The sequence below is a fragment of the Opisthocomus hoazin genome, chromosome W, assembly GCF_030867145.1.
Source record: "Opisthocomus hoazin isolate bOpiHoa1 chromosome W, bOpiHoa1.hap1, whole genome shotgun sequence".
Taxonomy (NCBI): Eukaryota; Metazoa; Chordata; class Aves; order Opisthocomiformes; family Opisthocomidae; genus Opisthocomus; species Opisthocomus hoazin.
In genome coordinates this window covers 45,021,162-45,044,738 of record NC_134453.1, presented here as the reverse complement: position 1 = coordinate 45,044,738, position 23,577 = coordinate 45,021,162, and the positions used below count along the sequence as shown (strand labels likewise).

At 37.8% G+C, this 23,577-nt stretch overlaps 1 protein-coding gene across 3 annotated transcripts in view; it reads left to right on the top strand.

The window, feature by feature from the left end:
- LOC142365654 (A disintegrin and metalloproteinase with thrombospondin motifs 6-like) overlaps positions 1-23,577 on the top strand; it is a 213,027-nt gene that overhangs the window by 50,211 nt on the left and 139,239 nt on the right. For all 3 annotated transcript variants that reach the window (XM_075446664.1, XM_075446665.1, XM_075446666.1), the window contains exons 7-9: positions 1,933-1,976; positions 8,581-8,686; positions 21,214-21,360. In XM_075446664.1, the coding sequence (XP_075302779.1) occupies positions 1,933-1,976; positions 8,581-8,686; positions 21,214-21,360 (297 nt within the window). The remainder of the gene's footprint in view (positions 1-1,932; positions 1,977-8,580; positions 8,687-21,213; positions 21,361-23,577) is intronic.

Below are 23,577 nucleotides of genomic sequence, written 5' to 3'. Positions count from 1 at the left end.
AATAGTGTATGAATGCTCCTTACGGGAAATTATTATCGCCTAGAAAATTAGAATACTTAATGAAGCCATAACTAGAGTAGCATTACTATCTGGGTATGTTCTTGCAAAAATCGTTAGTGAATTGGAAAATAAAATTAGGATTTCCTTAGTTTTATTATCTAAGTTTATTATCATAACATTTTCTTACAAATACTAGCCTATGCGTAATGAAGAATACTCACTACCCAGCACAAACAGAAGGATACCATGGTCTTTGTTTTTCAAAAGTGTAACAGAACACTTGAACACAAGACTTGATTGTTTTTTTTCCTATTAGTATTGTATATTAAAAAAAAATAGAAGATCAGTGCTTCCTGTGTATTGCACAGACTCTCCTTGTCTTGAGTTCTAAACTACATTTTATAGGAATTTGGACAAATTTGGGTTTTCTCGCTAAATAAGCTTGAGCCCTGTCTGCTTTCTTTGAGGAATAATTTTGCAGGAACTTCAATAGGGTTAGGTTCAGACTCTGTCCTAAATGCAGAAATAAGAAGTTTGTTTTCTTAAGTATGTAAAAGGCAGGAAATGTTCAGTAAAAAAACCTTTCTCTCTGTATCTGCGTCATCTTACAGCTTTGTGACATACAAAACCTAATTATGTTCCAACACATTTTATATAATAATGCTGATTTGATTACCTCCCCTTCTCCAAACAGCAAATGGGAATTAGTGAGAGCTTTATGTGCGTATAGAATAGCAGAGTTTGAGCCACCTCGGTGAGATCAGCGTATGTGAACATTTGAGTTCAAAATTGGAGCTTAATCCCACAAACTGCTCCACACCAAGTACCTTTAAAAATCAGAGAAATTCCATATGGCCACAGCAGTCTACATGCAGAGAGTTTACTGGACTTGTTCCAAATGTTAAGCTTTGTTGTCTATGGATTTGGCTTACAGACAGACCTTAACTCTTCAGCACTGAAAGGTATATATCTCATGATCAGACCCCTATGTGGTAACCCATTTGAAAACAGTCCTTATATGCTGTTTTTAACAGAAATGTCAGGTGGCCTGAAATTAGTAAATATTTGGGTTAAAAATTAAAGCATAAAGATGGTATCTTTTCATCTTTGTTTTCACTCACCATTCAAAATAATGGAAATTATTCTGAAACATACTGCAAGGAAATCAATATAAATCTTCTAAAATCAAAGGCATTGTAAGAGTGTTTTCATATCTCTGGCTATATCATAGGGTTGCATATTCAAAATATGAAGGTGTAATTAATGACTGCTGCGTGATGACTGCTGCTATTATAAGCTGTGCTGCAGAAAACATTTTAATTCCATTTTCAGCTCCAGATACTTACATGTTAACTACACAAAAACTCATTGAGCTTCTGTATTTGAAGGATCATATCTAAAATGATGAAAATTCTCCTTTGAAGACATTATTTAGCTTTTGGCAAAAATACGTTTTTCATTTTAGTTTGTTACAGTGTACTCTTAAGACATATAATCACTAGAAGATAATGATAAGGAAACTATAATGACAGTTCATAAGACTTTTTTTAAAAATAATTTTTGGCGTAGTTGAGTTATAGTTTTTAATTAGAATCAAAGTTTAAATAGTAGGTGTTACAATTAATATTGTTTAGTTGATAAGTATGAGACTAAGAGGATTCCAACATGTTCAAAAAGTGTTTTGAATCAGTAGCAGTCTACAGACATGTTGCTTTTTTTTTTTTTTTTACTGGCAGGTGTCCCAGTGGCTGTGTACTGCAGCTTGTGGTTTACACCAGAGTGTAGAAGATGCTGACACCAGCTGGCTGCACATAATTAAGCTGATTGCAGTCTGACAACTTGAACTACGATACAGATATGTGATAAACATACAATATATCTTACAAATTTAATTCTCTGACATATTTTATCTACTTTTTTTCTCCTTAACAGATATGATATCTGCACTTATAAAAACAAGCCTTGTGGAACCCTGGGTAAGATTATAAAGAGAAATTTCAGCTTGTATTTGCTGTTTGTTTCCTTGCTTTATACTTGGCTATTAATTTATTGGCTGATTAGATCTTTTTAAGTTTATGCTTTCAAAATTTTGCAGTTTTATAAACATGAATAATAAAGGGTAACCTAGACAGTTTTATGCTTTGATAGATTGCTAGAAGTTTAAATTAGGTGAGCTGCTTTCTTCTCTGGCAGCTGTAATGCTGATAAAACCTAGCAGATGACTCAAACTTACCAAGCAATAATTAGAGGAGAGGATTTACTGTTTATTTCTATTTAACCTGTCTCCATGTTCAATTTAAAAAAATACAAATAAAAGACCTTAGCAAAGTTTAAACAAAAAAACCCCACCACCACCAACAAAACCACTCACCAAAACCGACAAAACCCACAAACACCAAAAAAACACCCTACGAAAGAAACAGGCTTTGAGATTTACGCTGTTGGACTGTTGTACACAAAGAGTACAGCTTCAGACTATTACTTTCACAGACTTAGAGAAAAATATCACTGATATAAATTACAGTAATACTGAACTCCTTAAAACTGTGCTTTGACAATGGAGAAACACAAGCGACCTTGAGTGCAGGATAGCGAACTATCGTTCTCTCCATACCTAAAATTGTCACCAAGTTATTTACTATACTATAGTTGTTACCTTTAGTAGTGCTTTTAATATATGAAAGAAACATTATTCAAAGAGTATTCATACATTTTTTTTTCAATTTAGATCTTTTCATATAAGCCTCTGTCTCAGAATTAATTAAAGATATAGTTCTAATTCGGTTAGTTCAGGTTATTAATACTTTTCTCATAATCAGAGCTCATAATTTTATTGGCTTTGTCTTTCCCCGTATTAGAGTCATAGAATAGTTCGGTTTGGAAGGGACCTTTAAAGACCTAGCCCAACCCCCCCTTCCCCCCCGCCCAGGACATCTTCAACTACATCAGGTTGCTCAGAGACCCGTCCAACCTGGCCATGAATGCATCCAGGGATGGGGCATCTACCATCTCTCTGGGCAACCTATGCCAGTGTTTTACCACCTTAATTGTAAAAAATTTCTTCTTTACATCCAGTCTAAATCTACCCTCTTTTAGCTTAAAACCATTACTCCTTGTCCTGTTGCAACAGGCCTTGCTAAAAAGATTTTCCCCATCTTTCATATAAGCCCCCTTTAAGTACTGGAAGGCTGTTATAAGGTCTCCCCGCAGCCTTCTCTTGTTCAGGCTGTACAGCCCAACTCTCTCAGCCTTTCCTCATAGGAGAGGTGCTCCAGCCTTCAGATCATCTTTACAGCCCTCCTCTGGACTTCCTCCAACAGGTCCATGTCTTTCCTGTGCTGAGGGCTCCAGAGCTGGATGCAGTATTCTAGGTGGGGCCTCACCAGAGTGGAGTAGAGGGGCAGAATCACCTCCCTCGATCTGCTGGCCACGCTGCTGGGGTTGCAGCCCAGGATACAGCTGGCCTTCTGGGCTGCAAGCCCACATTGGTGGCTCATGTCCAGTTTTTCATCCACCAGTACCCCCAAGTCCTTCTCAGCAGGGCTGCTCTCAATCCCTTCATCCCTCAGCCTGTATTGATATCGGGGGTTGCCCCAACCCAGGTACACAACCTTGCACTTGACATTGTTGAACACCTCATGGGGTTCAGACGGGCCCACTTCTCCAGCTTGTCCAGGTCCCTCTGGATGGCATTCTGTCCCTCAGGCATGTCAACTGCATCACTCAGCTTGGTGTCATCTGCAAACTTGCTGAGGGTGCACTTGATCTTGCTAACTCATTGATGAAGATATTGAACGGTACTGGTCTCAGAACAGACCCTTGAGGGACACCACTTGTCACCAGTGTCCATTTGTACGTTGAGCTGTTGGCCACTACCCTCTGGCTGTGACCTTCCAACCAATTCCTCATCCACCAAACAGTCCACCCATCAAATCCATATCTCTCCAATTTAGAGAGAAGGGTGTTGTGAGGGACTGTGTCGAAGGCTTTACAGAAGTCCAGGTAGATGACATTCATTACTCTTCCCTTGTACAGTGATCTAGTCACTCCATCATAGAAGGCCACTAGGTTGGTCAGGCAGGACTTGCCCTTGGTGAGGCCATGCTGGCTGTCTCGAATCACCTCCCTGGCCTCTATGTGCCTTAGCATATCTTCCAGGAGGATCTGTTCCATGATCTTCCCAGGCACAGAGGTGAGGCTGCCAGGTCAGTAGTTCCCAGGGTCCTCCTTGCTATCCTTTTTCAAAAATGGGCACAATGTTTCCCTTCCTCCTGTCACCAGGTACTTCACCTGACTGCCATGACCTTTCAAATATCATGGAGAGTGGCTTGGCAATGACATCAGCCAACTCCCTCAGGACTCTGGGATGCATCTCATCAGGTCCCATACACTTATGTATGTTCAGGTTCCTCAGGTGGTCGCAAACCTGATCTTCCCTGTCTTGCGGTCCATGCACTCGATAGGTGTGAGAAGAGATTGTGAGTGAAGACTGAAGCAAAACAGTTGTTGAGCCTTCTCCTTGTCTGTTGTTGCCAGTTGGCCAGTTGACTGATCGTCGGTGGGGGGGTATACTTTCTTTGACCTTCCTTTTCTGGCTGACATACCTATAGAAGCCCTTTTTATTATTCTTTGCATCTCTTGCTCCAACTGCGCCTTGGCCCTCCTGACCCCATCCCTACACAACTGGGCAGCATCCCTATACTATTCCCAAGATTCCTGTGCCTGCTTCCACTGCCTGTGCAGTTCGCTCTTGCCCTTTAGTTTGACCAGCAGGTCTGGACTCAGCCATGCTGGTCTCTTGCCTTCCTTGCCTGACTTCTTACACCTGGGGACTGAGAGCTCTTGCGCTCCATTGAAAGCATCCTTAAAGATCTGCCAGCTCTTTTCTGCCCTCCTGTCCCTGAGGGCAGATTCCCAGGAGATCCTATTGATGAATTACTATTACCTTTCCTATTTCTAGTCTTGCTCAAGTCAGCATGATGACTGTGGCACAGGGATGTTGTTTACATGGGGAAAAGTATCAAAATTTTGCCTGCTGTAAGTATAAACCATACCCATAGCATGTTTTAGTAAAAGGCAAATGATGATGAATTTCTAAATGTAGTTGATTTTCTTTTATCTGTGTAGAAGAGACAAAACTGAAGAGACTGTCTGTATTGATGTCCTATAATTGTATTTGCAACTGTAATCTTAAAAGTAGAAATTTTTAAAGGGCATACATTGGTAGAATCATAGGATCATAGGTTGGAAAATACCTCTAAGATCATCAAGTCCAATCGTCCACCCAACACCACCATGCATACTAAACTATGTCCCGAAGTGCCATATCTACACAGTTTTTAAACATCTTCGGGGTTGGTGACTCAACCACCTCCCTGGGCAGCCTATTCCAATGCTTCACAACTCTTTCAGTAAAGAAATTTTTCCTAATATCCAATCTAAACCTCCCCTGACGCAACTTGAGGCTATTTCCTATCGTCCTATCGCTAGTTACTTGGGAGAAGAGACCAACACCCGACTCACTACAACCTCCTTTCAGGTAGTTGTAGAGAGCAAGAAGGTCCCCCCTCAGCCTCCTCTTCTCCAGACTAAACAGCCCCAGCTCCCTCAGATGCGCCTCATAAGACTTGTTCTCTAGACCCCTCACCAGCCTCGTTGCCCTTCTCTGGACATGCTCCATCAACTCAATGTCTTTCTTGTAGTGAGGGGCCCAAAACTTAACACAGTACTCCAGGTGCGGCCTCACCAGTGCCAACTACATGGGGACGATCACCTCCCTCCTCCTGCTGGCCACACTATTCCTGATACAAGCCAGGATGCCGTTTGCCTTCTTGGCCACCTGGGCACACTGCTGGCTCATGTTCAGCCGGCTGTCAACCAATACCCCCAGGTACTTTTCTGCCGGGCAGCTTTCCAGCCATTCCTTCCAAACCCTGTAGCGTTGCATGGGGTTGTTGTGACCCAAGTGCAGGACCCGGCATGTGGCCTTGTTGAACCTCATACAGTTGGCCTCGACCCATTGATCCAGCCAGTCCAGATCCCTCTGCAGAGCCTTCCTACCCTCAAGCAGATCGACACTCCCACCCAACTTGGTGTCATCTGCAAACTTGCTGAGGGAGCACTCAATCCCCTCATCCAGATCATTGATAAAGATGTTAAAGAAGACCAGACCCAAAACTGAGCCCTGGGGAACACCACTCGTGACCGGCCACCAGCCGGATTTAACTCCATTCACCACAACTCTCTGGGCTTGGCCATTCAGCCAGTTCTTTACCCAGTGAAGTGTATGCCCGTCCAAACCATGGGAAGCTAGTTTCTCCAGGAGGATGCTGTTGGGACCAGTGTCAGCTCACCAGTTAACTATTTCATATTTGTATATGATATTTTTAACACCGATCATTCGTGTACTATTTCTTTACTGTGTCAGACTGGTATAAAGGCAAATAGCAATTCACTTGAATCCAGCATAACAGGGGATAGACTTTGGAAATGCTTGTTTTAAAAAAGTACAATAAAATTTAAAAAAATATCTCGTAGTATCCATTGCAACTCACTGCTATGTGATCCTTGACAACAGAACCATGACACTTTATTTGCATTATAGGCATTGAGTGGCGGAAGAGACAAGGCCCTGTGGCCCTCTTTTCAAGGCATTTAATATGCTTAAGTCCCACTGACCTCCAGTAACTAAAGTTAAGCATGTATTTAAGGAGCCTTCGAATAAGTCTCAGGTCTCGAAAGGTCAGAAGAAACCTGAATCATTGGTGTTCTAGGAAGAAACAGAAGTAAAGGATTTACTGTGGCATAGACATCTCTCCTATTCTAGTTTCCTAAAATAGGGAATCTTGCATGGAAACTGTTAGAAAAGATAGACCTGAGATGTCTTTGCAGCACCTCTGTGGCTCCAGTGAAGAACTTTTTTAAATCTAAGCCATAGACTGGGTTCTGGACTTGATCTCTGCTACTTTCTGTAAGCATGGTATGGAATTATCAGTCATTAACCTGGTCCTTTAAGTCACTGAAGCAAGTGCTTCAGATCTGAAGATAGAGATGACTTTATCATTTCAATGTGATGAACTTTGCAGGGAAGCATGGCAGCTGTAATGTAAGTATTGCTATGTGTTCTTCAGAATGTCTTAATTAGAATAGCATAATTTAAGCCGGTGAACTGCAATTATTGTGTTTTTTGCAGTTTGCACACTGCAAAGAGTTTACAGAGTTTTCTTAATGGACAGTCATTTTTCTTCTGATGCTTCATTCTGTCCTCAGTGCGTGTGTCTACACTGGTGGTTTGATTTAGAGCAGTAGTACTGTTTTGATGCAAATTCTGCAGACACACATTGTCGCCTTTTGCCCATGTGTTTAATTATCAAAGTAGTTTTAGTATGTGCAAACTAGATTTGTTTTGGAGAAAATTAAGTCAGAATACATACTCTCTAAATGGTCTATATGTGACTATGGGAGACATTAAGGTCTAAATCACTACTGGGGCTGTATTGTCATGATATCCTGTAATACTTTTTCTTTTGAAAGCTTTGAACCACATATGTAATGAATATGTTTGGCCTATGGGATTAAACTAGTCCAAAGCAGAATGTCCAATCCATATGCAAAGATATGCGAGGAGCCTCAATATCAGTGCTTCACTCTGCTGACCAGTTCCTATGGCTCCAAATTACTTGCTAATGTGGACACAGCCAGGAAGCATTTGTCATCTTATTACTTGCTTCTGTTAGTCCAAACAGAATAATCTGAAGTAGCACTTTTTCCAGTCCTTGTTTTGTTATAATGTAGTTATCTGAGCAGGTAATTTCCTTGAAGAAAGTGTTACTGCTTTTTTTAGATAAGAAACCCTAGGGAGGAATACATTAAATAAATCTGATGTTTAGAGCTTTCTCTAGTGGCAGCAAACTGTCTGCAGTATGTTGTGTGATACTCTGTTGCTGAAGAATGTACAAGATAAGGAAGAGCTTTCTCTCTCTAAAGTTTTTAAAAACACTTGTAATAGAGTAAGGTTTTAATTCCACAAGATGATGGGTGATAAATGAAAAAGACTTCAATGGTTGAATGCTTGTTATTAACATGTCTCTTCTCTCTTCATTGATGCATTCAGTTTTGCTTTTATATATTTTTTTTTAAATGTACCATGTGGGGCTTTTCTTAGCTAAAATAGTTGCTTGTATGTTTTTATGAACCCACTAAACTTAAACATTTCTTTAGGAAAAAAATGTGGATATATTTTGTTTTCTTCAGGCTCAAGAACATTAAAATAGAAATGCTTTCTTGAAGTCCCTCTCCTGGCTCAAGTTACTAGGTGGTCCCAAGTTACCAGAAATAAAATTTATAAGTCTAACCCCTAGTCTAGACATTTTCCAGCACTGAATGCCATTCAAAAATGATGTCTAGCTGGCAAAGTGAAATTCCCCCCAGTGATTTTTGCAAATGACTAGAAAGTTAACCTTTTTCCAACTGCTCCTTCTGTGCACAGAGTTTATTAAAAAGAATCCAGGCATTCATAATGAGGGCTTTTAAGACTGGAACACCTTGGCATGACCTTTGTGTCTCCTTCTGTTTATTCAGGCTTGGCCTCTGTGGCTGGAATGTGTGAGCCTGAAAGGAGCTGCAGCATTAATGAAGACATTGGCCTAGGTTCAGCTTTTACCATTGCACATGAGATTGGTCACAAGTGAGTGAGTTTGAAAAAGAATACATTTTAATGTATCACCTTTTTAATATTAGTTTAATAACAGATATTATTTTTCCTGCATGGCTGTGCCATCTGTGTTCTGGTGCTCCATGTTTCTGTATATAGTATTCATGAGTGGCAGTGCATTTTATTTGTTATATATTTCCAAGAGCTTTAACTTTAGTACTGAAGACTCGTTGTTTACCCTTTGATTTCAGATTCCAGTTTAATCTGTGCTTTGGAGATTTGGTTCACAACCTTTCTACTCTATTTCATATTTTAAAATATTTGGCTTTGAAAATTTTCTCTTCCCCCCCCCCCTTCTTTATGAAATAAAAGCAGTTAAAAGGTAATTTTTTTTGCATTTTATTATTTTGTCTTACATATAATTCAAACTTTTTTCATTAAAACATTGATTCTGTTGTCAATATTCATATGCTTTTATTCATCTTTCACTCAGGCATGAAATATATAAAACAGTTACAGCATCACTTGTTACATTTTAAGCACCAGCATATCATTTTAAAGAGCATGATGTTATGAGACTGGTAAAATCTGAGTAGAGTTTGGTCTGGAAATATTTCAGGTCTTTCTTCAAAAGACAGCATTGTTAGTATGTTGTGATGGCTCTAAAAATACTAGGCACCTTCTATTATCAAGAAGTTTCCTTCTTTGTTTACATGGGTTGACCACCACTGAGTTATGGATGACATGTTTTTCCAGTCATTAGCTGATGCAACTGCTAAAAGTTCCTATGCAGACTGAAATGGAAGCTATCAATCTGCTGATCAAAAGCAGGAGTTGGAAGTAAACACTTATTTCCAGCTCACCTATCATGCGAGATAATCACTGGGCAAGTATGTTCTCATTTATATTATGTACGGAAAAAACACTGTAGTTTCACTGAAGTAGATGAATTCTAAAATCCAAAATTAATTGTATAAGATCTGAACAAAAATAATTTAAAACACATGTAATTCTCATCATCTTCATTTCCTTCCTCCTTTACTTGCATGAGTTGAAAAAGATAGGATAAAGGAAAATATATTTCCACTGTTGAGGAAAGCTCCTACAAGTCACTCAGAGTTCTGCAGTTCTTGTTAATAACATCTCTTATAGTAATATGTGACCTTGCTGTGAATTTAAGTCACAAGTTTAACAACAAAAAAACCTACAATACCACATCTTCATTCTAATCTGTATGTTGCGCAACTACATCTTTTATGCAGGTTATTCCATGGATACGTGAAAATAATTTAAATATATGCAGTTATTTTATCATGTAAAGGTGGCATGATGACAGCAATTTATTTGAAGAGCTTAGACTTTGATTAGAATCTGAGAAAAACAATATAGCCATTGTATATATCCTGTGATCACAGGATTATTTTTTACCATTTGTGTTTTCTTCAATCCGTATCTTTTGGCTTCTTATATATAAGGTCTTTTAAAATTTTGAAATCTCAGCTCTTTGAGGCTTTTGCCTCTTCTTGTAGCTTGCATGACATGTCAAATGCTGGTTTGAAATAAAAGTAGAAATCATATTCATTAGATTTTATCCAATGCACAGTGATTAAAGAAAGTTGCACTGGAAGTACGGTGTTAAATGAACATACCATGTAGATAAAGCTGAATGAAGGAGGAGGAAGGGGGGAATGTTTGGAGTGATGGCATTTGTCTTCCTGAGTAACTGTTATGCATGATGGAGCCCTGCTTTCCTGAAGATGGCTGAACACCTGCCTGCCCACGGGAAGCAGTGAATGAATTCCTTGTTTCGCTTTGCTTGTACACGTGGCTTTTGCTTTATCTATTAAACTGTCTTTATCTTAACCCACAAGTTTTCTTACTTTTCTGATTCTCTCCCCCATTCCATCAGGAGGGAGTGAGCAAGCAGCTGTGTGGTGCTTAGTTGCTGGCTGGGGTTAAACCATAACAATTCCTTCAGTAAAAACTGGAAAGGATATGTGGACAAAAAATCTTCAAGGCTTATATTTTGTGCTATCCATACATCACCCCCCATTCACCCATAATGTGACTGAATGCCTCTCTGACTAAATCAACCAAGTTATTACTTTCTCTCTACTTCCTGTTTCCTTGAGTGGGGATTACTAATGAATGTACTAGAAGATACTTGTATATGTGAGTAAAATAATAGTTTCAAGGAGCATTGTAAATTTTTTCTTTGGCTGTGCCACAATGATTGCTTTGGTTCAGACATACATGGGCAATAGGAAATTGGCTTCACTGTCAAATGAAAAATAGAAGCATTTAAGTGACATGTCTACACTGAATATATAACATGCACTAAAAAAACACTCAGAATAGGAGGATTGCATTTTTTAGCGATTGTGTTTATATTTATGTGTTAACGTACTTAATTATATAGTTGCTGTGGAATACTGTTTTGGTTAAAAAAAACATTAAACTGAGGAATAAAATTCTCTTGTGATTAAAAGAGAATGGTAATGGTAATGCATGTATTCTGGTAGATTCTTCAGAGAATCTTAGAAATCCAATTTTGGAGAAATTGTGATGGGAAGTATGGCTCAACTTGTTATTAGTTTCTAGTAGTTCATTAAATTATAAAGTGATGAGAAGTCATTAGATCATCCAGTCTGACTTTCTGTATATTGCAGTGTATTAAACTCATTTACCCCTATATTGATCCAAGTAACTTGCATTTGGTTGAAGAATGGTATCCAGAAAAGCACTTAGTCTTGAAGGCGTAGAGACTGTGAGTGTGAATGTAATTATTAATATCAGTCATACTTTCTGTTAAATATTTGTAAGTAATTTTTAAAATATGTTTTGGCTTCTGTTCCTTACCACTTGTAAGTTTTAATTATAGTTTTGATATTTTTATAACCCAGTTTTGGTGCAGATAAGCTGTGTGTAGTTGAGACTCTTAACTAGCTTTTTTCATTGAAGACAACAATACACTGTGATTAACTCTGTGTTTCTTTCTTGAGGACACAAAGAAGGTGTAAGATTAACATTTTTATGGTTGTTTCTCCCTATGCATGGTTCTGAGACCAACCTTGTATTACTCTTAATACTTCTGTGAATCAGATAAAATTCAGAGTGAGTCCTTCAGCCTTCAGGACAGTGTCTCTAGAAGTTCAATTTATGATGCTTGATTTTCAGGAGGCTGAAGAAATGCTTAAGATTTCTGGTAAGCAAAAATCACAACCAGTGATTTCTCATGGCAGGAGTGATAATTGAATGTGTATCCCCTGCACTGTCAAAGTTTGACTTTCTCTTCTTAGTGAAGAAAGGAACTATTTGTCAGCTTGAATATGCTCTTATGCTCAGACAAGTGTAAGATTTAAGATCCAGTCCCATTTTGTGTTTCCCTACTATCTGAGTTAGGGGGTTTTCCACTCTGTTCTTTTTTGTTTGAGTACTTTCTGAACTGCCTAACTTGCCCCATGCTCACTGTACAGGACAGTTAGTTGGATTGATAGGGAATTCCAGGTTCCGCTGAAAGGGGTATGTCCCTAAAAGAAAGGCATTGTGCCATTCATTGTTGCAGTCCTATTGAGTGAGCTGAGATCTGGAAACTAAATAACAAAGTGAAAAAGAACAAGTAAGATAAAAGGAGGATGGGAATTGAAATGTCAAAACATGACATCAATGGACTAGACTTAGAACAGAACTGCCCATAAAACTCTGAGTAAGGAAAGAATTTACTAGTGACAGACATCTATAGAGGGCCGTATGGAGGGAGCAGGGAGAAAAGGCTAGTGGCTGAAGTAACTTCTGAAAAGTCAGAATTGTCTTGATTTATAGAAGATGTAATGAATTGAAATTCAGAGGATTTTGGCAGTCATATTTTGATGAAAAGAAGGTGTAAGGAAATAGATTGTAGTCTAATGAAGTAAATTGGTTTCAAAATGAATAAGAAAAATAATATTTCCTAACATGTATTTAGTTCTGAATTACTTCATATGGCTAAAATGTGCCTGCAATTGTAGCATTTTTTTAATGTCTTATTTATTAGTCTGTACACAAAGTAGAAAAATAGCATAAATGCCCCTATTACCCGTATGAGAAAGTTGGTCTTCAGTGCTGGAGTAGAAATTTCTAATCTAGGAAAATGTTATCCTAGAGATACTTTCAGAAGCTGGTTGTCTTTTCGTCATTCTTCAGTGATCAGAGAGCTTCATGTTTGATTGGTCAAATCTCAGCTGCGTTATAGGACTTGAGTTTGAGTGAGATATTTTCTAGAAGAAACACATTTCCAAGGAATATATGTATTGTACAACTAGTAGGAAAAAACTCCAATCTGAGGTAATAGGGATACATATACCAAACTTCAAAATATGAAGCACAACTAGGATGAATTGTACTAACACCACTTCCCATCAGCTCTCCCATGAACAGATCTCCAGTTGATGGTGTCATCATTATTTTATCTATGATGAATGTGTCTTCCATCTTCAACTATGGCAGGGCTGACATAGTCTCAAATCTACATTGTATGAACACCTCAACACCAGCCAGAACAAGTTAAAACCTGTCCTTGCTAGATGCCTAGGATTGTCTGAGAATGATGACTTAAATTTTTAGGGACAGTTTAAGTAACTTTATTTTAGTTAATGGAGTAAATTGACTTGACAAGCCACGAGTCTATTGTTTTTTCTTTTTTATTAAAGAAAGATTGTTTTAGGTCTGCCTTTGTAATACTGCAGGTATAAAAGCAGGCAACTTCTATTAAAAAAAAAATCTTCATTGGGACTGTAATAATGTATTGTGCATTATACAATGAAATGTCATAAACAGAATAGACAAACAATTCTGGTTTCTGTGATATGTTTATATTTAAAATATGGAAAAGGTTTGTGCCTGTAAAATATTATTTGAAGTATAGAATTAACAATACTAAAATCATGTGTCTAACATTAAAGCATTCTAATTGAGGAAAAGGAATGTAATAACGTTTCACAGATCTGAACAAAGTGTAAGAATAAATGGGGGTGAAGAGGAAGGTTATAGAAACCTTCAGGGCATCATGAATTTCCAAAGGAAATCTGAGCTCAGAAGTTTTTTTCCTTGATTAGAGGCAATACTTTCCACTTTGACCTGCAGTGTAGAGACCTGTTGCATTCGTACTCCAGCACTGCGTAGCACGCAAACCTTACTTGATGTTACTCTTGTGGAATGAAAACTGGATAGCTATGGCAATGTAAACCAGGAGGAGAAATTTGTGATCTACTTTTTGTCATGTTCCCATAGAAGTCTGCCATTTCCCCATAAGAAAGTTCAGGTTTCTGAATAAGCTGCATTTTTTTCATTAAATTAGAGTTTGCTGTGTTTTTAAGAGCTCCATATGTTATTAATACTAAATTATGTTAATACATCAAAATTGTATTTTATTTGGAGTTTGATCATCAGCCATAACTCAAACAGAAGAATGGTGTTTAGGAAGTAAATGGGGAAAAATGTTATGCTAAAAGTATGTTAAAATCATGTTTAATTTCATGGCAGGTATGCTTGCTATAAAGCTACCATTATTCAATTAGTTTGTTTCCCAAATTTTCAGGGAAGTAATATGTTTCACTGAAGTTAAAGTTGTAAATTCTGCATTACTTCAGAATAAAGGATTAGGGATGCTCCAAACCATATAATGATCTTCAAATGGAGGAAATCAGCAGTTAAGGTTAAAATCCACATTAAGACATAGAAATAGAAAGTAAAGTACCTTGATCCCTCACTTGAGGAGAACAATGCAATATCGGGTAGTTTCAATAAATGCTATCAATGTCTGTGATCTCAAATTAAAAGAAATTAGTTTTTCAAGACCATACTTTTTTATTCTTTTTATCTTTTCTTTATAATGTCATTTATGACTGTTGCAATTTGTGTGCAATTATGAAGCTATAACCAATACTTATATAACATTGGCTGGGAATATATGGAGGTCTTCCATGTAGAGAGGGAAGGGAGAACTTTCTCTTATGACAAGATATGGGGGGTACGGTAAAAAAAAAAAAAGCTGACCTTCCATTGCTATAAAAACATGAAGATTGTATTTTCTCCCAAAAATTTACCATAACATCATATCAATTCATAAATATTAGACTGCTACTAGGGATGAAAATAATTAACAAAATCACCATGTATGTCCACACAGAAATTGCTGTGCGGGTTACGTGTAGTTTGTAGCTCTGATATTGTAGGAGACAAATATTTTATTCATTAATAGCAGATTTTGTGCAAATTCGCGCTCTTTTTGTTGAACAAGATAATGCTGAAACATGGTAGTTTTCCTTTTCTTTCCTCCTTGCATATGTTCTAATGTCACTAAGAAAAAGTAATTTAAAGCTATAGTAATATTTACAGATACAGTGAAGCTGTCTCTTAATTTTCTTATTTTTTCAATGTTGGCTGCAAATAGACATTCTAAGCTATATGAAATACATATATATAGTTTTAAATGACATCTTTTTAATAATTATGGGAATAAGTACAACACTAAAAAAATACAAAATATTAAAAAGTTGATATATCTTATCTAAGCAAATAAGCTGGCAGATTTTTACAAGCAAATTATAATTTGCCATTTAGATGTTATATCTAATACAAGAATACTTGATCAAGCATGCCTTCCATCCTCTACTGTAGTAGGGGTTTACTGTTCAAAGTTTTTAAAGTATTCTTTACTGATACACTTCATGACCCTTCTCTGCCCCTTGCTTCATTCTCCATAAATGTTGTGAGTGCAGTGTATCTAACATGCTGAGGCAGTGAAAGAAAATCTAGCAATGTACCTGGGTAAAGATACTTAGCTTGAAAATTACCCATTTCACTCTTAGTATATATATTTATTTTGTCTTTCCTAGTGCAAATAATTAGTATAATAAAACTTCTTAAAGTTTCTTTTCTCTCTTAAAAAGAAATGTTTTATTTTCCCAAAAAGTTACATTTAGTTATGCAGCTGTAAATCAGCCTCTGATAGCGGACAAGAAGATAAAGAGCTTGATTTTACAATATCTCTCTTGCTTATATTCCTGTAACTTTGTTGCCTCACCTGACTCTGGTACTTTCTTGCTTATGCTTTTATACAAGTGGCTGAGCAAAGTAAGAGCCACTGCTTTAAAAGAATTAGTCCAAATTCTCTCTATAACTCATGAATCTGTAAGTGACTAAAAAATAAACGTATCCTGTTGTATTGGGGGGAGGAAGTGTTCTCTGCAGTTCTGAATGCTCCAAACTCTAAGAAAGCTAGGAAATGGCTTGATATGCAGATCACTAGTACTACAACTGGAAAGCAGAGAAAATTGCTAACAAGTGAAAAAAAGAACAGTTGACCCGAGTAGCACATTTCAGATAACTTCAGTGCTATGAAAGTGCATGGTATCCAAAATAAACCTTTGTGAGCAGTGCTGAGGAGCATTCAAATTGGGTTTGGATCTCTCTTCTCTGAATCTTAAATGTTTGGATAATAAAACAAGATGGAAGCATCCTGGCTCTCAAAAATAACTGCTGTTATTTCAGATACATCAGCAATAAGTGTTTTGACAACTATAGCCATCAGAATTTAGAATCACCCAACAAATCAGTAATCTCATCTTAAATACAAATGAAATTGTAGAGACCTGCAGTAATGTTCCTTCACAAGATAAAGGAAGGGTAGACAAGAAGTTTACATTCCCATCCTTCCCTCTGTTTATACTCCAGGGTCTCTGGTTATCTATTACTGTTTTATTCAGTGCAGCTGAGACCAGTTATCTCCCCTGTGATTTTTGAGGTCAGATCTTAAGTTGGATGTGTATTACAAATAATTCCCTCAGATATTTTTTTCAGATATAAGGAAAAAGATTGCCAAGGGAAAAAAAAAAATCTGTTCCATTGCAGATATTAGTAAATGAAACAGACATAGAGCACTAGTCAGATGTGCTGCTGCCTTAGTATTTTTTAAGAAGTATACAAACTACAGAAAAATTGCAGGAGTTTCAATTATGATTTTAAAGTTCTTGATGCTGCTGCTTTGCACAGTTCTTAAATGTAACATAGGCTCTCTCGGGAAAAGAGTAGCCATAATGCTTGGAAAAAAAGTGATTCAGAGCTGCTGGGCTAAACATCTTTCCTTGAGATGGTAGGCGGAAAGGTAACTTCATAGAAAAACTCCTGTGTCAACCGAGAAGACTTCTCACTCTCTCCTTGCTCATCTGGCTGTCTTTTTAAAGCTAGAATTATACTGGTAGTTTTAGACAGGCTCTTTAAGCCAGGTAAAGAAATACAGTCTGCATGTATTTAGTTAGTTTGAAAAAGGTAAGGAAATTTATAATAGTGGCTCCATAAGGAGTATTTTATGTTCCTTCCTTTCTTCCCTGCCTTTCCACACCAATCTTATTGCAAACATGCTTTCGTAAAAGATGTAGCCTTAATGTAATGATGACTAAATATAGCCAACATGTTCTGGTGGAAATAAAACTGGTACTTTGGACAGAAATGTGTTTTCATCTGCAATCCTGGCCATAGGAGTGCAAATTACTGGGCTGTAACGGCATGCTGCCGCTACCATCTTTGGAAAAAGATGACAATAATTGAAACCCCCTTTTCCAAGCATCAGAAAAAATTACTTGCACCTGATGATCAGTTTCCTCCTAGTTTCAGAAGCAGGGGCAAGTGGAAGAGCCTTCTTGGAAGAGAATAAATGATTTAGGTGAATGAATAGTTATAAAAAATGAGAATACCATCAGCTCATGAAAGGGCATTGAGGTCCTGTGTGCATAAGAAATAGCAGCTTCACAGACATGCTTTTTATCAAACATACCACTGCCACCATCAGCAACAACATCTTTTTTATAAGGAGAGCGGGTAGAAGAAGGAAAGCTATTAAACTACAAACTTTGTTCTTTTTTTTTTTTTTTTGATAGGCCCAAAAGATATTAATTTCCCAGGCAGTTGAAGTCTATGTTATTTCTTTACAAAGGGTATATACTAACTAGAGATAAGCTTGGATATCAGAAATAGTCAACATGATCCAATTCAACCCTTTCCCACATACTTAAATGCCCATTTCTATAAAGGGAGTAATTCATAGATTATTAAATATTATTATTATTCATAGAGATTATTAAAAACTAAGGTTTTCTATTTTAAGAAATTCGATAGAGATAAATCAAGAGGAAATGTTTCCATTTGAGGTACTCCTAATTCTAGGAAATTATGGCAGTTGAGAACTAGGACAATGAAGTACTTTTTTCATTGTAACATTCTGATTAAGTTTATTGCATTGGACATCTCTTTCCCTCCCAGAATATATATCAATATTGAAGACTGATCATAATAATTAACGCTGGTTCTCAAAGTTTCAATATAGCAGATACGTTGCTCAGATGAGTATTTTTAAAGCTTTTTTTTTTGTGTATGCTAGGGGTATTCTTCATTTGATGATATAGTAATCTCAGGTGTCAAAATCATAGAATCATAGGTTGGAAAAGACCTCTAAGATCATCAAGTCCAACCATCTGCCCAACACCACTATGCCTACTAAGGTCAGTCACACCCTTCCCATGTATAATGTAGCATATGATTTTCTGCATTTATGAGACATCACACACTAAATTAGATACACGCAGACATTGCTACAGAACACAGGGAGACGTCCTATAGGTATGTTTTTTTGATCATTAAGTCCTTCCCCAGCCTGTAGGAAACATCCATCATTCACTGATGTTCCTTTTCTTATATCCACGCAATTAATGGATTTGGGGAGTAGTGGATAGAGACATATGGTGTTTTTAATTTGTTATAATCAGCTGAAGAGGTGAAATAGTACTCAGTGTATTGAAGCACAAAGTCATGTGAATGTCTAGTATTTTTATACCACATTCTGGAGCAACATGTTCAGATTAATATAACACTGTCACTGTTTTTGGTAAAGAAAGTGGTATGAAATACTCTTGTCAGTAGATAAACAGCCAACCTCTAATCTAACACCATTTGTATCTTCTGGCAGTCGCACCTAAAAGTTTATAGAAAATCAAAATGGAGTGCCTCAATACATTTGTATTCCTGAATGATGACTAACAAATCAGGGAGTCAGACTTTTTAGCATTTGTAATAGAGAAGGCTCCAACAACTGACCTCTTAAATGACAGACAAAGAAATGACAGTTTCGCTGCTTTGGGTATGCAGAAGCTGAGTTATCACAGAATCATAGAATCATAGAATTATTAAGGTTGGAAAAGACCTCTACGATCTTCAAGTCCAATTGTCAACCCAACACACCATGCCTGCTAAACCACGTCCTGAAGTGCCATATCTACACGGTTCTTGAACACCTCCAGGGATGGTGACTCTACCACTTCCCTGGGCAGCCTGTTCCAATGCCTGACCACTCTTTCAGTAAAGAAATTTCTCCTAATATCCAGTCTAAACCTCCCCTGATACAACTTGAGGCCATTTCCTATCATCCTATCACTAGTTACTTGGGAGAAGAGACCAACCCCTGCCTCACTACAACCTCCCTTCAGGTAGTTGTAGAGAGCAATAAGGTCCCCCCTCAGTCTCCTCTTCTCCAGATTAAACAGCCCCAGCTCCTTCAGCCACTCCTCGTAAGACTTCTTCTCTAGCCCCCTCACCAGCCTCGTTGCTCTTCTCTGGACACACTCCATCAACTCAATGTCTTTCTTGTAGTGAGGGGCCCAAAAGTGAACACAGTACTCCAGATGCGGCCTCACCAGTGCCGAGTACAGGGGGACGATCACCTCCCTACTCCTGCTGGCCACACTATGCCTGATCCAAGCCAGGATGCCGTTTGCCTTCTTGGCCACCTGGGCACACTGCTGGCTCATGTTCATCCGGCTGTCGACCAGCACCCCAAGGTCCTTTTCTGCCAGGCAGCTTTCCAACCACTCTTCCCCAAGCCTGTAGCACTGCATGGGGTTGTTGTGACCCAAGTGCAGGACCCGGCATTTGGCCTTGTTGAACCTCATACAGTTGGCCTCGGCCCATCGATCCAGCCTGTCCAGATCCCTCTGCAGAGACTTCCTACCCTCAAGCAGATTGACACTCCCGCCCAGCTTGGTGTCATCTGCAAACTTACCGAGGGAGCACTCAATCCCCTCATCCAGATCATTGATAAAGATGTTAAACAAGACCGGACCCAAAACTGAGCCCTGGGGAATGCCACTCGTGACCGGCCACCAGCCGGATTTAACTCCATTCACCACAACTCTCTGGGCTCAGCCATTCAGCCAGTTCTTTATCCAGCGAAGAATATACCCATCCAAACCATGGGCAGGTAGTTTCTCCAGGAGGATGCTGTGGGGAACAGTGTCAAAGGCCTTACTAAAGTCCAGGTAGATGACATCCACAGTCTTCCCCTCATCCACTAGGCGGGTCACCTGGTCATAGAAGGAGATCAGGTTGGTCAAGTAGGACCTGCCTTTCATAAACCCATGCTTGCTTTGACTACTTCTCTGTCCCGTGGTCAGGAAGGCTGCTATGTATCTAACTACCTGTACATCAGATTTCATAAGCCTTGTGCCATGTTTGGGAAGGAGGAACTAACTTGGCCAAAGGTTAATATTTAAAGAAATGCTTCTCCCCCCACCCTCCCAAGTGATTACTACTATTAAGAAAGGTCATTGTTTTGCGTATTCTCTTCAGGTGCCTCATTTATGTCAGGCCAGTCAGGTATATGTTTTTGACTGTTTTGTAATAGCAATAGTAATTTAATTAAATAGTTTTACACATGTAATGAAAGTCTTTTCAAATAGATTTTCTGTGAGTTAACTTCTAGTTTTAATTTGATGATTATGTTGGCCATCTATAGCTCCAAGGGTGTCTTGCGTAGGATTTCTAGGGCATTAGGATTCTTTTGCCATATTTTTTATTTCCAGAGTCATATCATCTTTGCTGAAAGTTAATTAATTTGTTGCATGGAAATCTCTGTTGGTCAAGTGCCACCTAGAGGTTTCTTACTGTGTTTTCTGCTGATTTTTAGTCTCCTTCATTCTTAAGTTCCATGACAAAGGAGAGCGCTAATAGAAGGGCTCCAAGTCACCCTGTGAGTGGATACGTAGAGGGAGCATGCATAAAGCATGGTCCTGGGAATTGCAAAATCCATGTTCTGCTTGAACTCTCATTGGCTACTGTGTGCCTATACTGTACTGTTACAGCAACGTCACCTACTCCCTGTTTGTCCCTGTTTACTAATCCAAGCATCAGTGCCACAATGTGTATTCCTTATCCAGGTACAATACCCAAATAAGGACTGAGTGCTCTGTATTTATCTTGCAAGAGTATTGTTAAATTTTCTTTAAAAGCTTTAGAAAATAAGTAAAATGCTTTCAAAAGTCTGTGAAGAAAATGTTACGTAGTTGTGCAGTATTTTGAGATCTGAATAAACTAAACAGAACTTAACTGATCCTGATTCTCTACTTAAACTTCTCTGTACCAATTATGTTCTTTTAGGTCAGAGCATGATTTCTGTAAAAATCATGTTAAGTTTTAAGAGATGTCCAGTGCTACAAAAGAATAATGGGTGATTTCTCTCCTCCTCTTTTGGGCAGTTTTGGTATGAATCATGATGGAATTGGAAATTCCTGTGGGACCAAAGGCCATGAAGCAGCAAAGCTAATGGCAGCTCATATTACAGCAAACACCAACCCTTTCTCTTGGTCAGCCTGCAGTCGGGATTACATCACCAGTTTTTTAGAGTAAGTAATCTCTCAAGAAAAATCATTATTTGTTACAAAAATTCACATCTTTCAGAATAAATAGTAGAGAGACAGTGACCTGTTCTGATGGTTTACATTTTCAGAATGAACAGATGGAAATATAGCAAGTTACTTAAGGCTTTTACATTGTAGAGTCCTTTTCCTGTGTAATGGCAAGTTTCTTCCACCCCATTCCCCACCTTACAGTTCTCATTTTTAATCTATTAAAAACTTTTTACAGTTCTGATCATATTTTATTAATAAATTAATCTGAGGGTGAGAAATAGAGAAGGGATGAATTTGTCTATGAATGATGGGAAGTATTTATTTTTAAATATATGTATAATGTGAGGGAATTGAATGAAAGGAACAAGGTTCTAGCCCTGTTCCTTGTACATTTCATTGTCTTAAATTTTTCAGTGTAGTCTTGTGGATTTTTTTCTGTCAATGTTCTTTGGTAACTTTAGTGAGAATATAAAGATCATAGGAGAGGATGGCATAGATCTTTGTATTAATTCCTTAAAATTGTGCTAACCTATACTTTTTTGGTGATTTTTATCCAGAAATAGATTGCTACCAGAAATTTTACTTCTGTGTGAAAAAATGAAAATAGTCAAAATATGTTAGTCTCAAAAATGTGCTCATATCAATGTATACATTGGTGTACATGATGCATAATGAAGCCTTTCTATGTATTTTAAGTTTTGGAAAACACACACAGAACTGTTAGTTCATTGAGAACATGTTAATAACAGGACTTTTAAAAATGTGTGTAAGATGGGCTTTATGGAAGCAAATGACAGTTGGTTGGTAGGTTCAGTGTCATCAGTGCAACCATTCCTTTTAGAAATAAAGGTTGTTCAATAATTCAGACACTGTGTTTTAGGAGATGGACTTAAACCAGTCAAGTGGTCGAACCACTAGACTACTAAGAACAAAATAGGCTTCTCCTCCTTTTTCAGGGATCTGACCTCAGAATAAGGTGCTGTATTCTGAATCTTACCTGAAGGGATCCATCTAGACCAATAAATTTTCTTTAGATTGGTTCAAATGTAGCTTTCCACACAATGTACAGGAGCACTGAATTGTTCTGAAGAGATGTTTGAGCTCCCTATAGAGTCAGTGGGCAGAGACAGACATTTCATGTTGGTGTTAGGTGCTGTTCAGAGGAAGATACTTCTCCTCAGTTGCTGTATCAGGTTAAGGCATTTTGTATCACCCCACTGAAATATGCACCCACCCAATTTTATGTACTGGAGTGTTTAAGATGAGTGTCTAAACTAAAAATACACTGAATAAATCATCCTACATGTATATGTGATACAGGTTTCTCACAATATAAGTTGTTTTTCTCAGGAGAGATATATATGTATTCATTTAACCCTAGCATTATAAAAAAAAAAACACCCCACAGGCTAGACTTGTTTCATTATTGCAAATAATTTCTGTTAATTCAACACTGTTCCCATTAGTAGTCTTTCTAGTATGTCATGCAGCCTAGTTTTAACTATGACAAATAGGGTTTTCACATCTCTTCTGAGAGATTATTTCACAGCTTGGTAGTTCTGACTGTCAGCTTACAGTTCAGGTATTTTCTTGTAGCATTTGGGGGTTTGTTTCCTACTGTTTCTTAGAATCATTAAGGTTGGAAAAGACCTCTAAGATCATCAAGTCCAACCGTCAACCCATCATCACCATGCCTGCAAAACCACATCCCTAAGTGCCACATCTACAGGTTTTTTGAACACCTTCAAGGATGGTGACTCCACCATTTCCATGGGGGAAGTTCTGCTTTTCTCTGTCTCATCTTACTTCTATTCATTGCTCTCTTCTGAACTTCATTTTGAACTCATAATTGTCCTGAAAATAAGTTGGCTATTGATGAATATGTAATTCCACAGGTAGACAAGCAGTCATTTCTTATTTTTGGCTTTTGAGAAAGAAACGTGGTAAAATTCTGTGGCTTGTATTATGCTACAAATATAATAGAGCTGAATATTTAATATTTGTTCATAACGTTCCCACACAGTTTTAAATTTCAATCTGAACAAACTTTCTTGTTTCTTTACTTGATATGTATGCAGTGAACATTCAATTTTTTTCTGTCAGATAAAAAACATGTTTAGCTTGTGCCTCCTCTACTTTATGTTTAAATGTTTTTATTTATTTTATTTTTTGCTGTTAGTATCTCCATTATTCTTTTCCATTCCCCAAGTT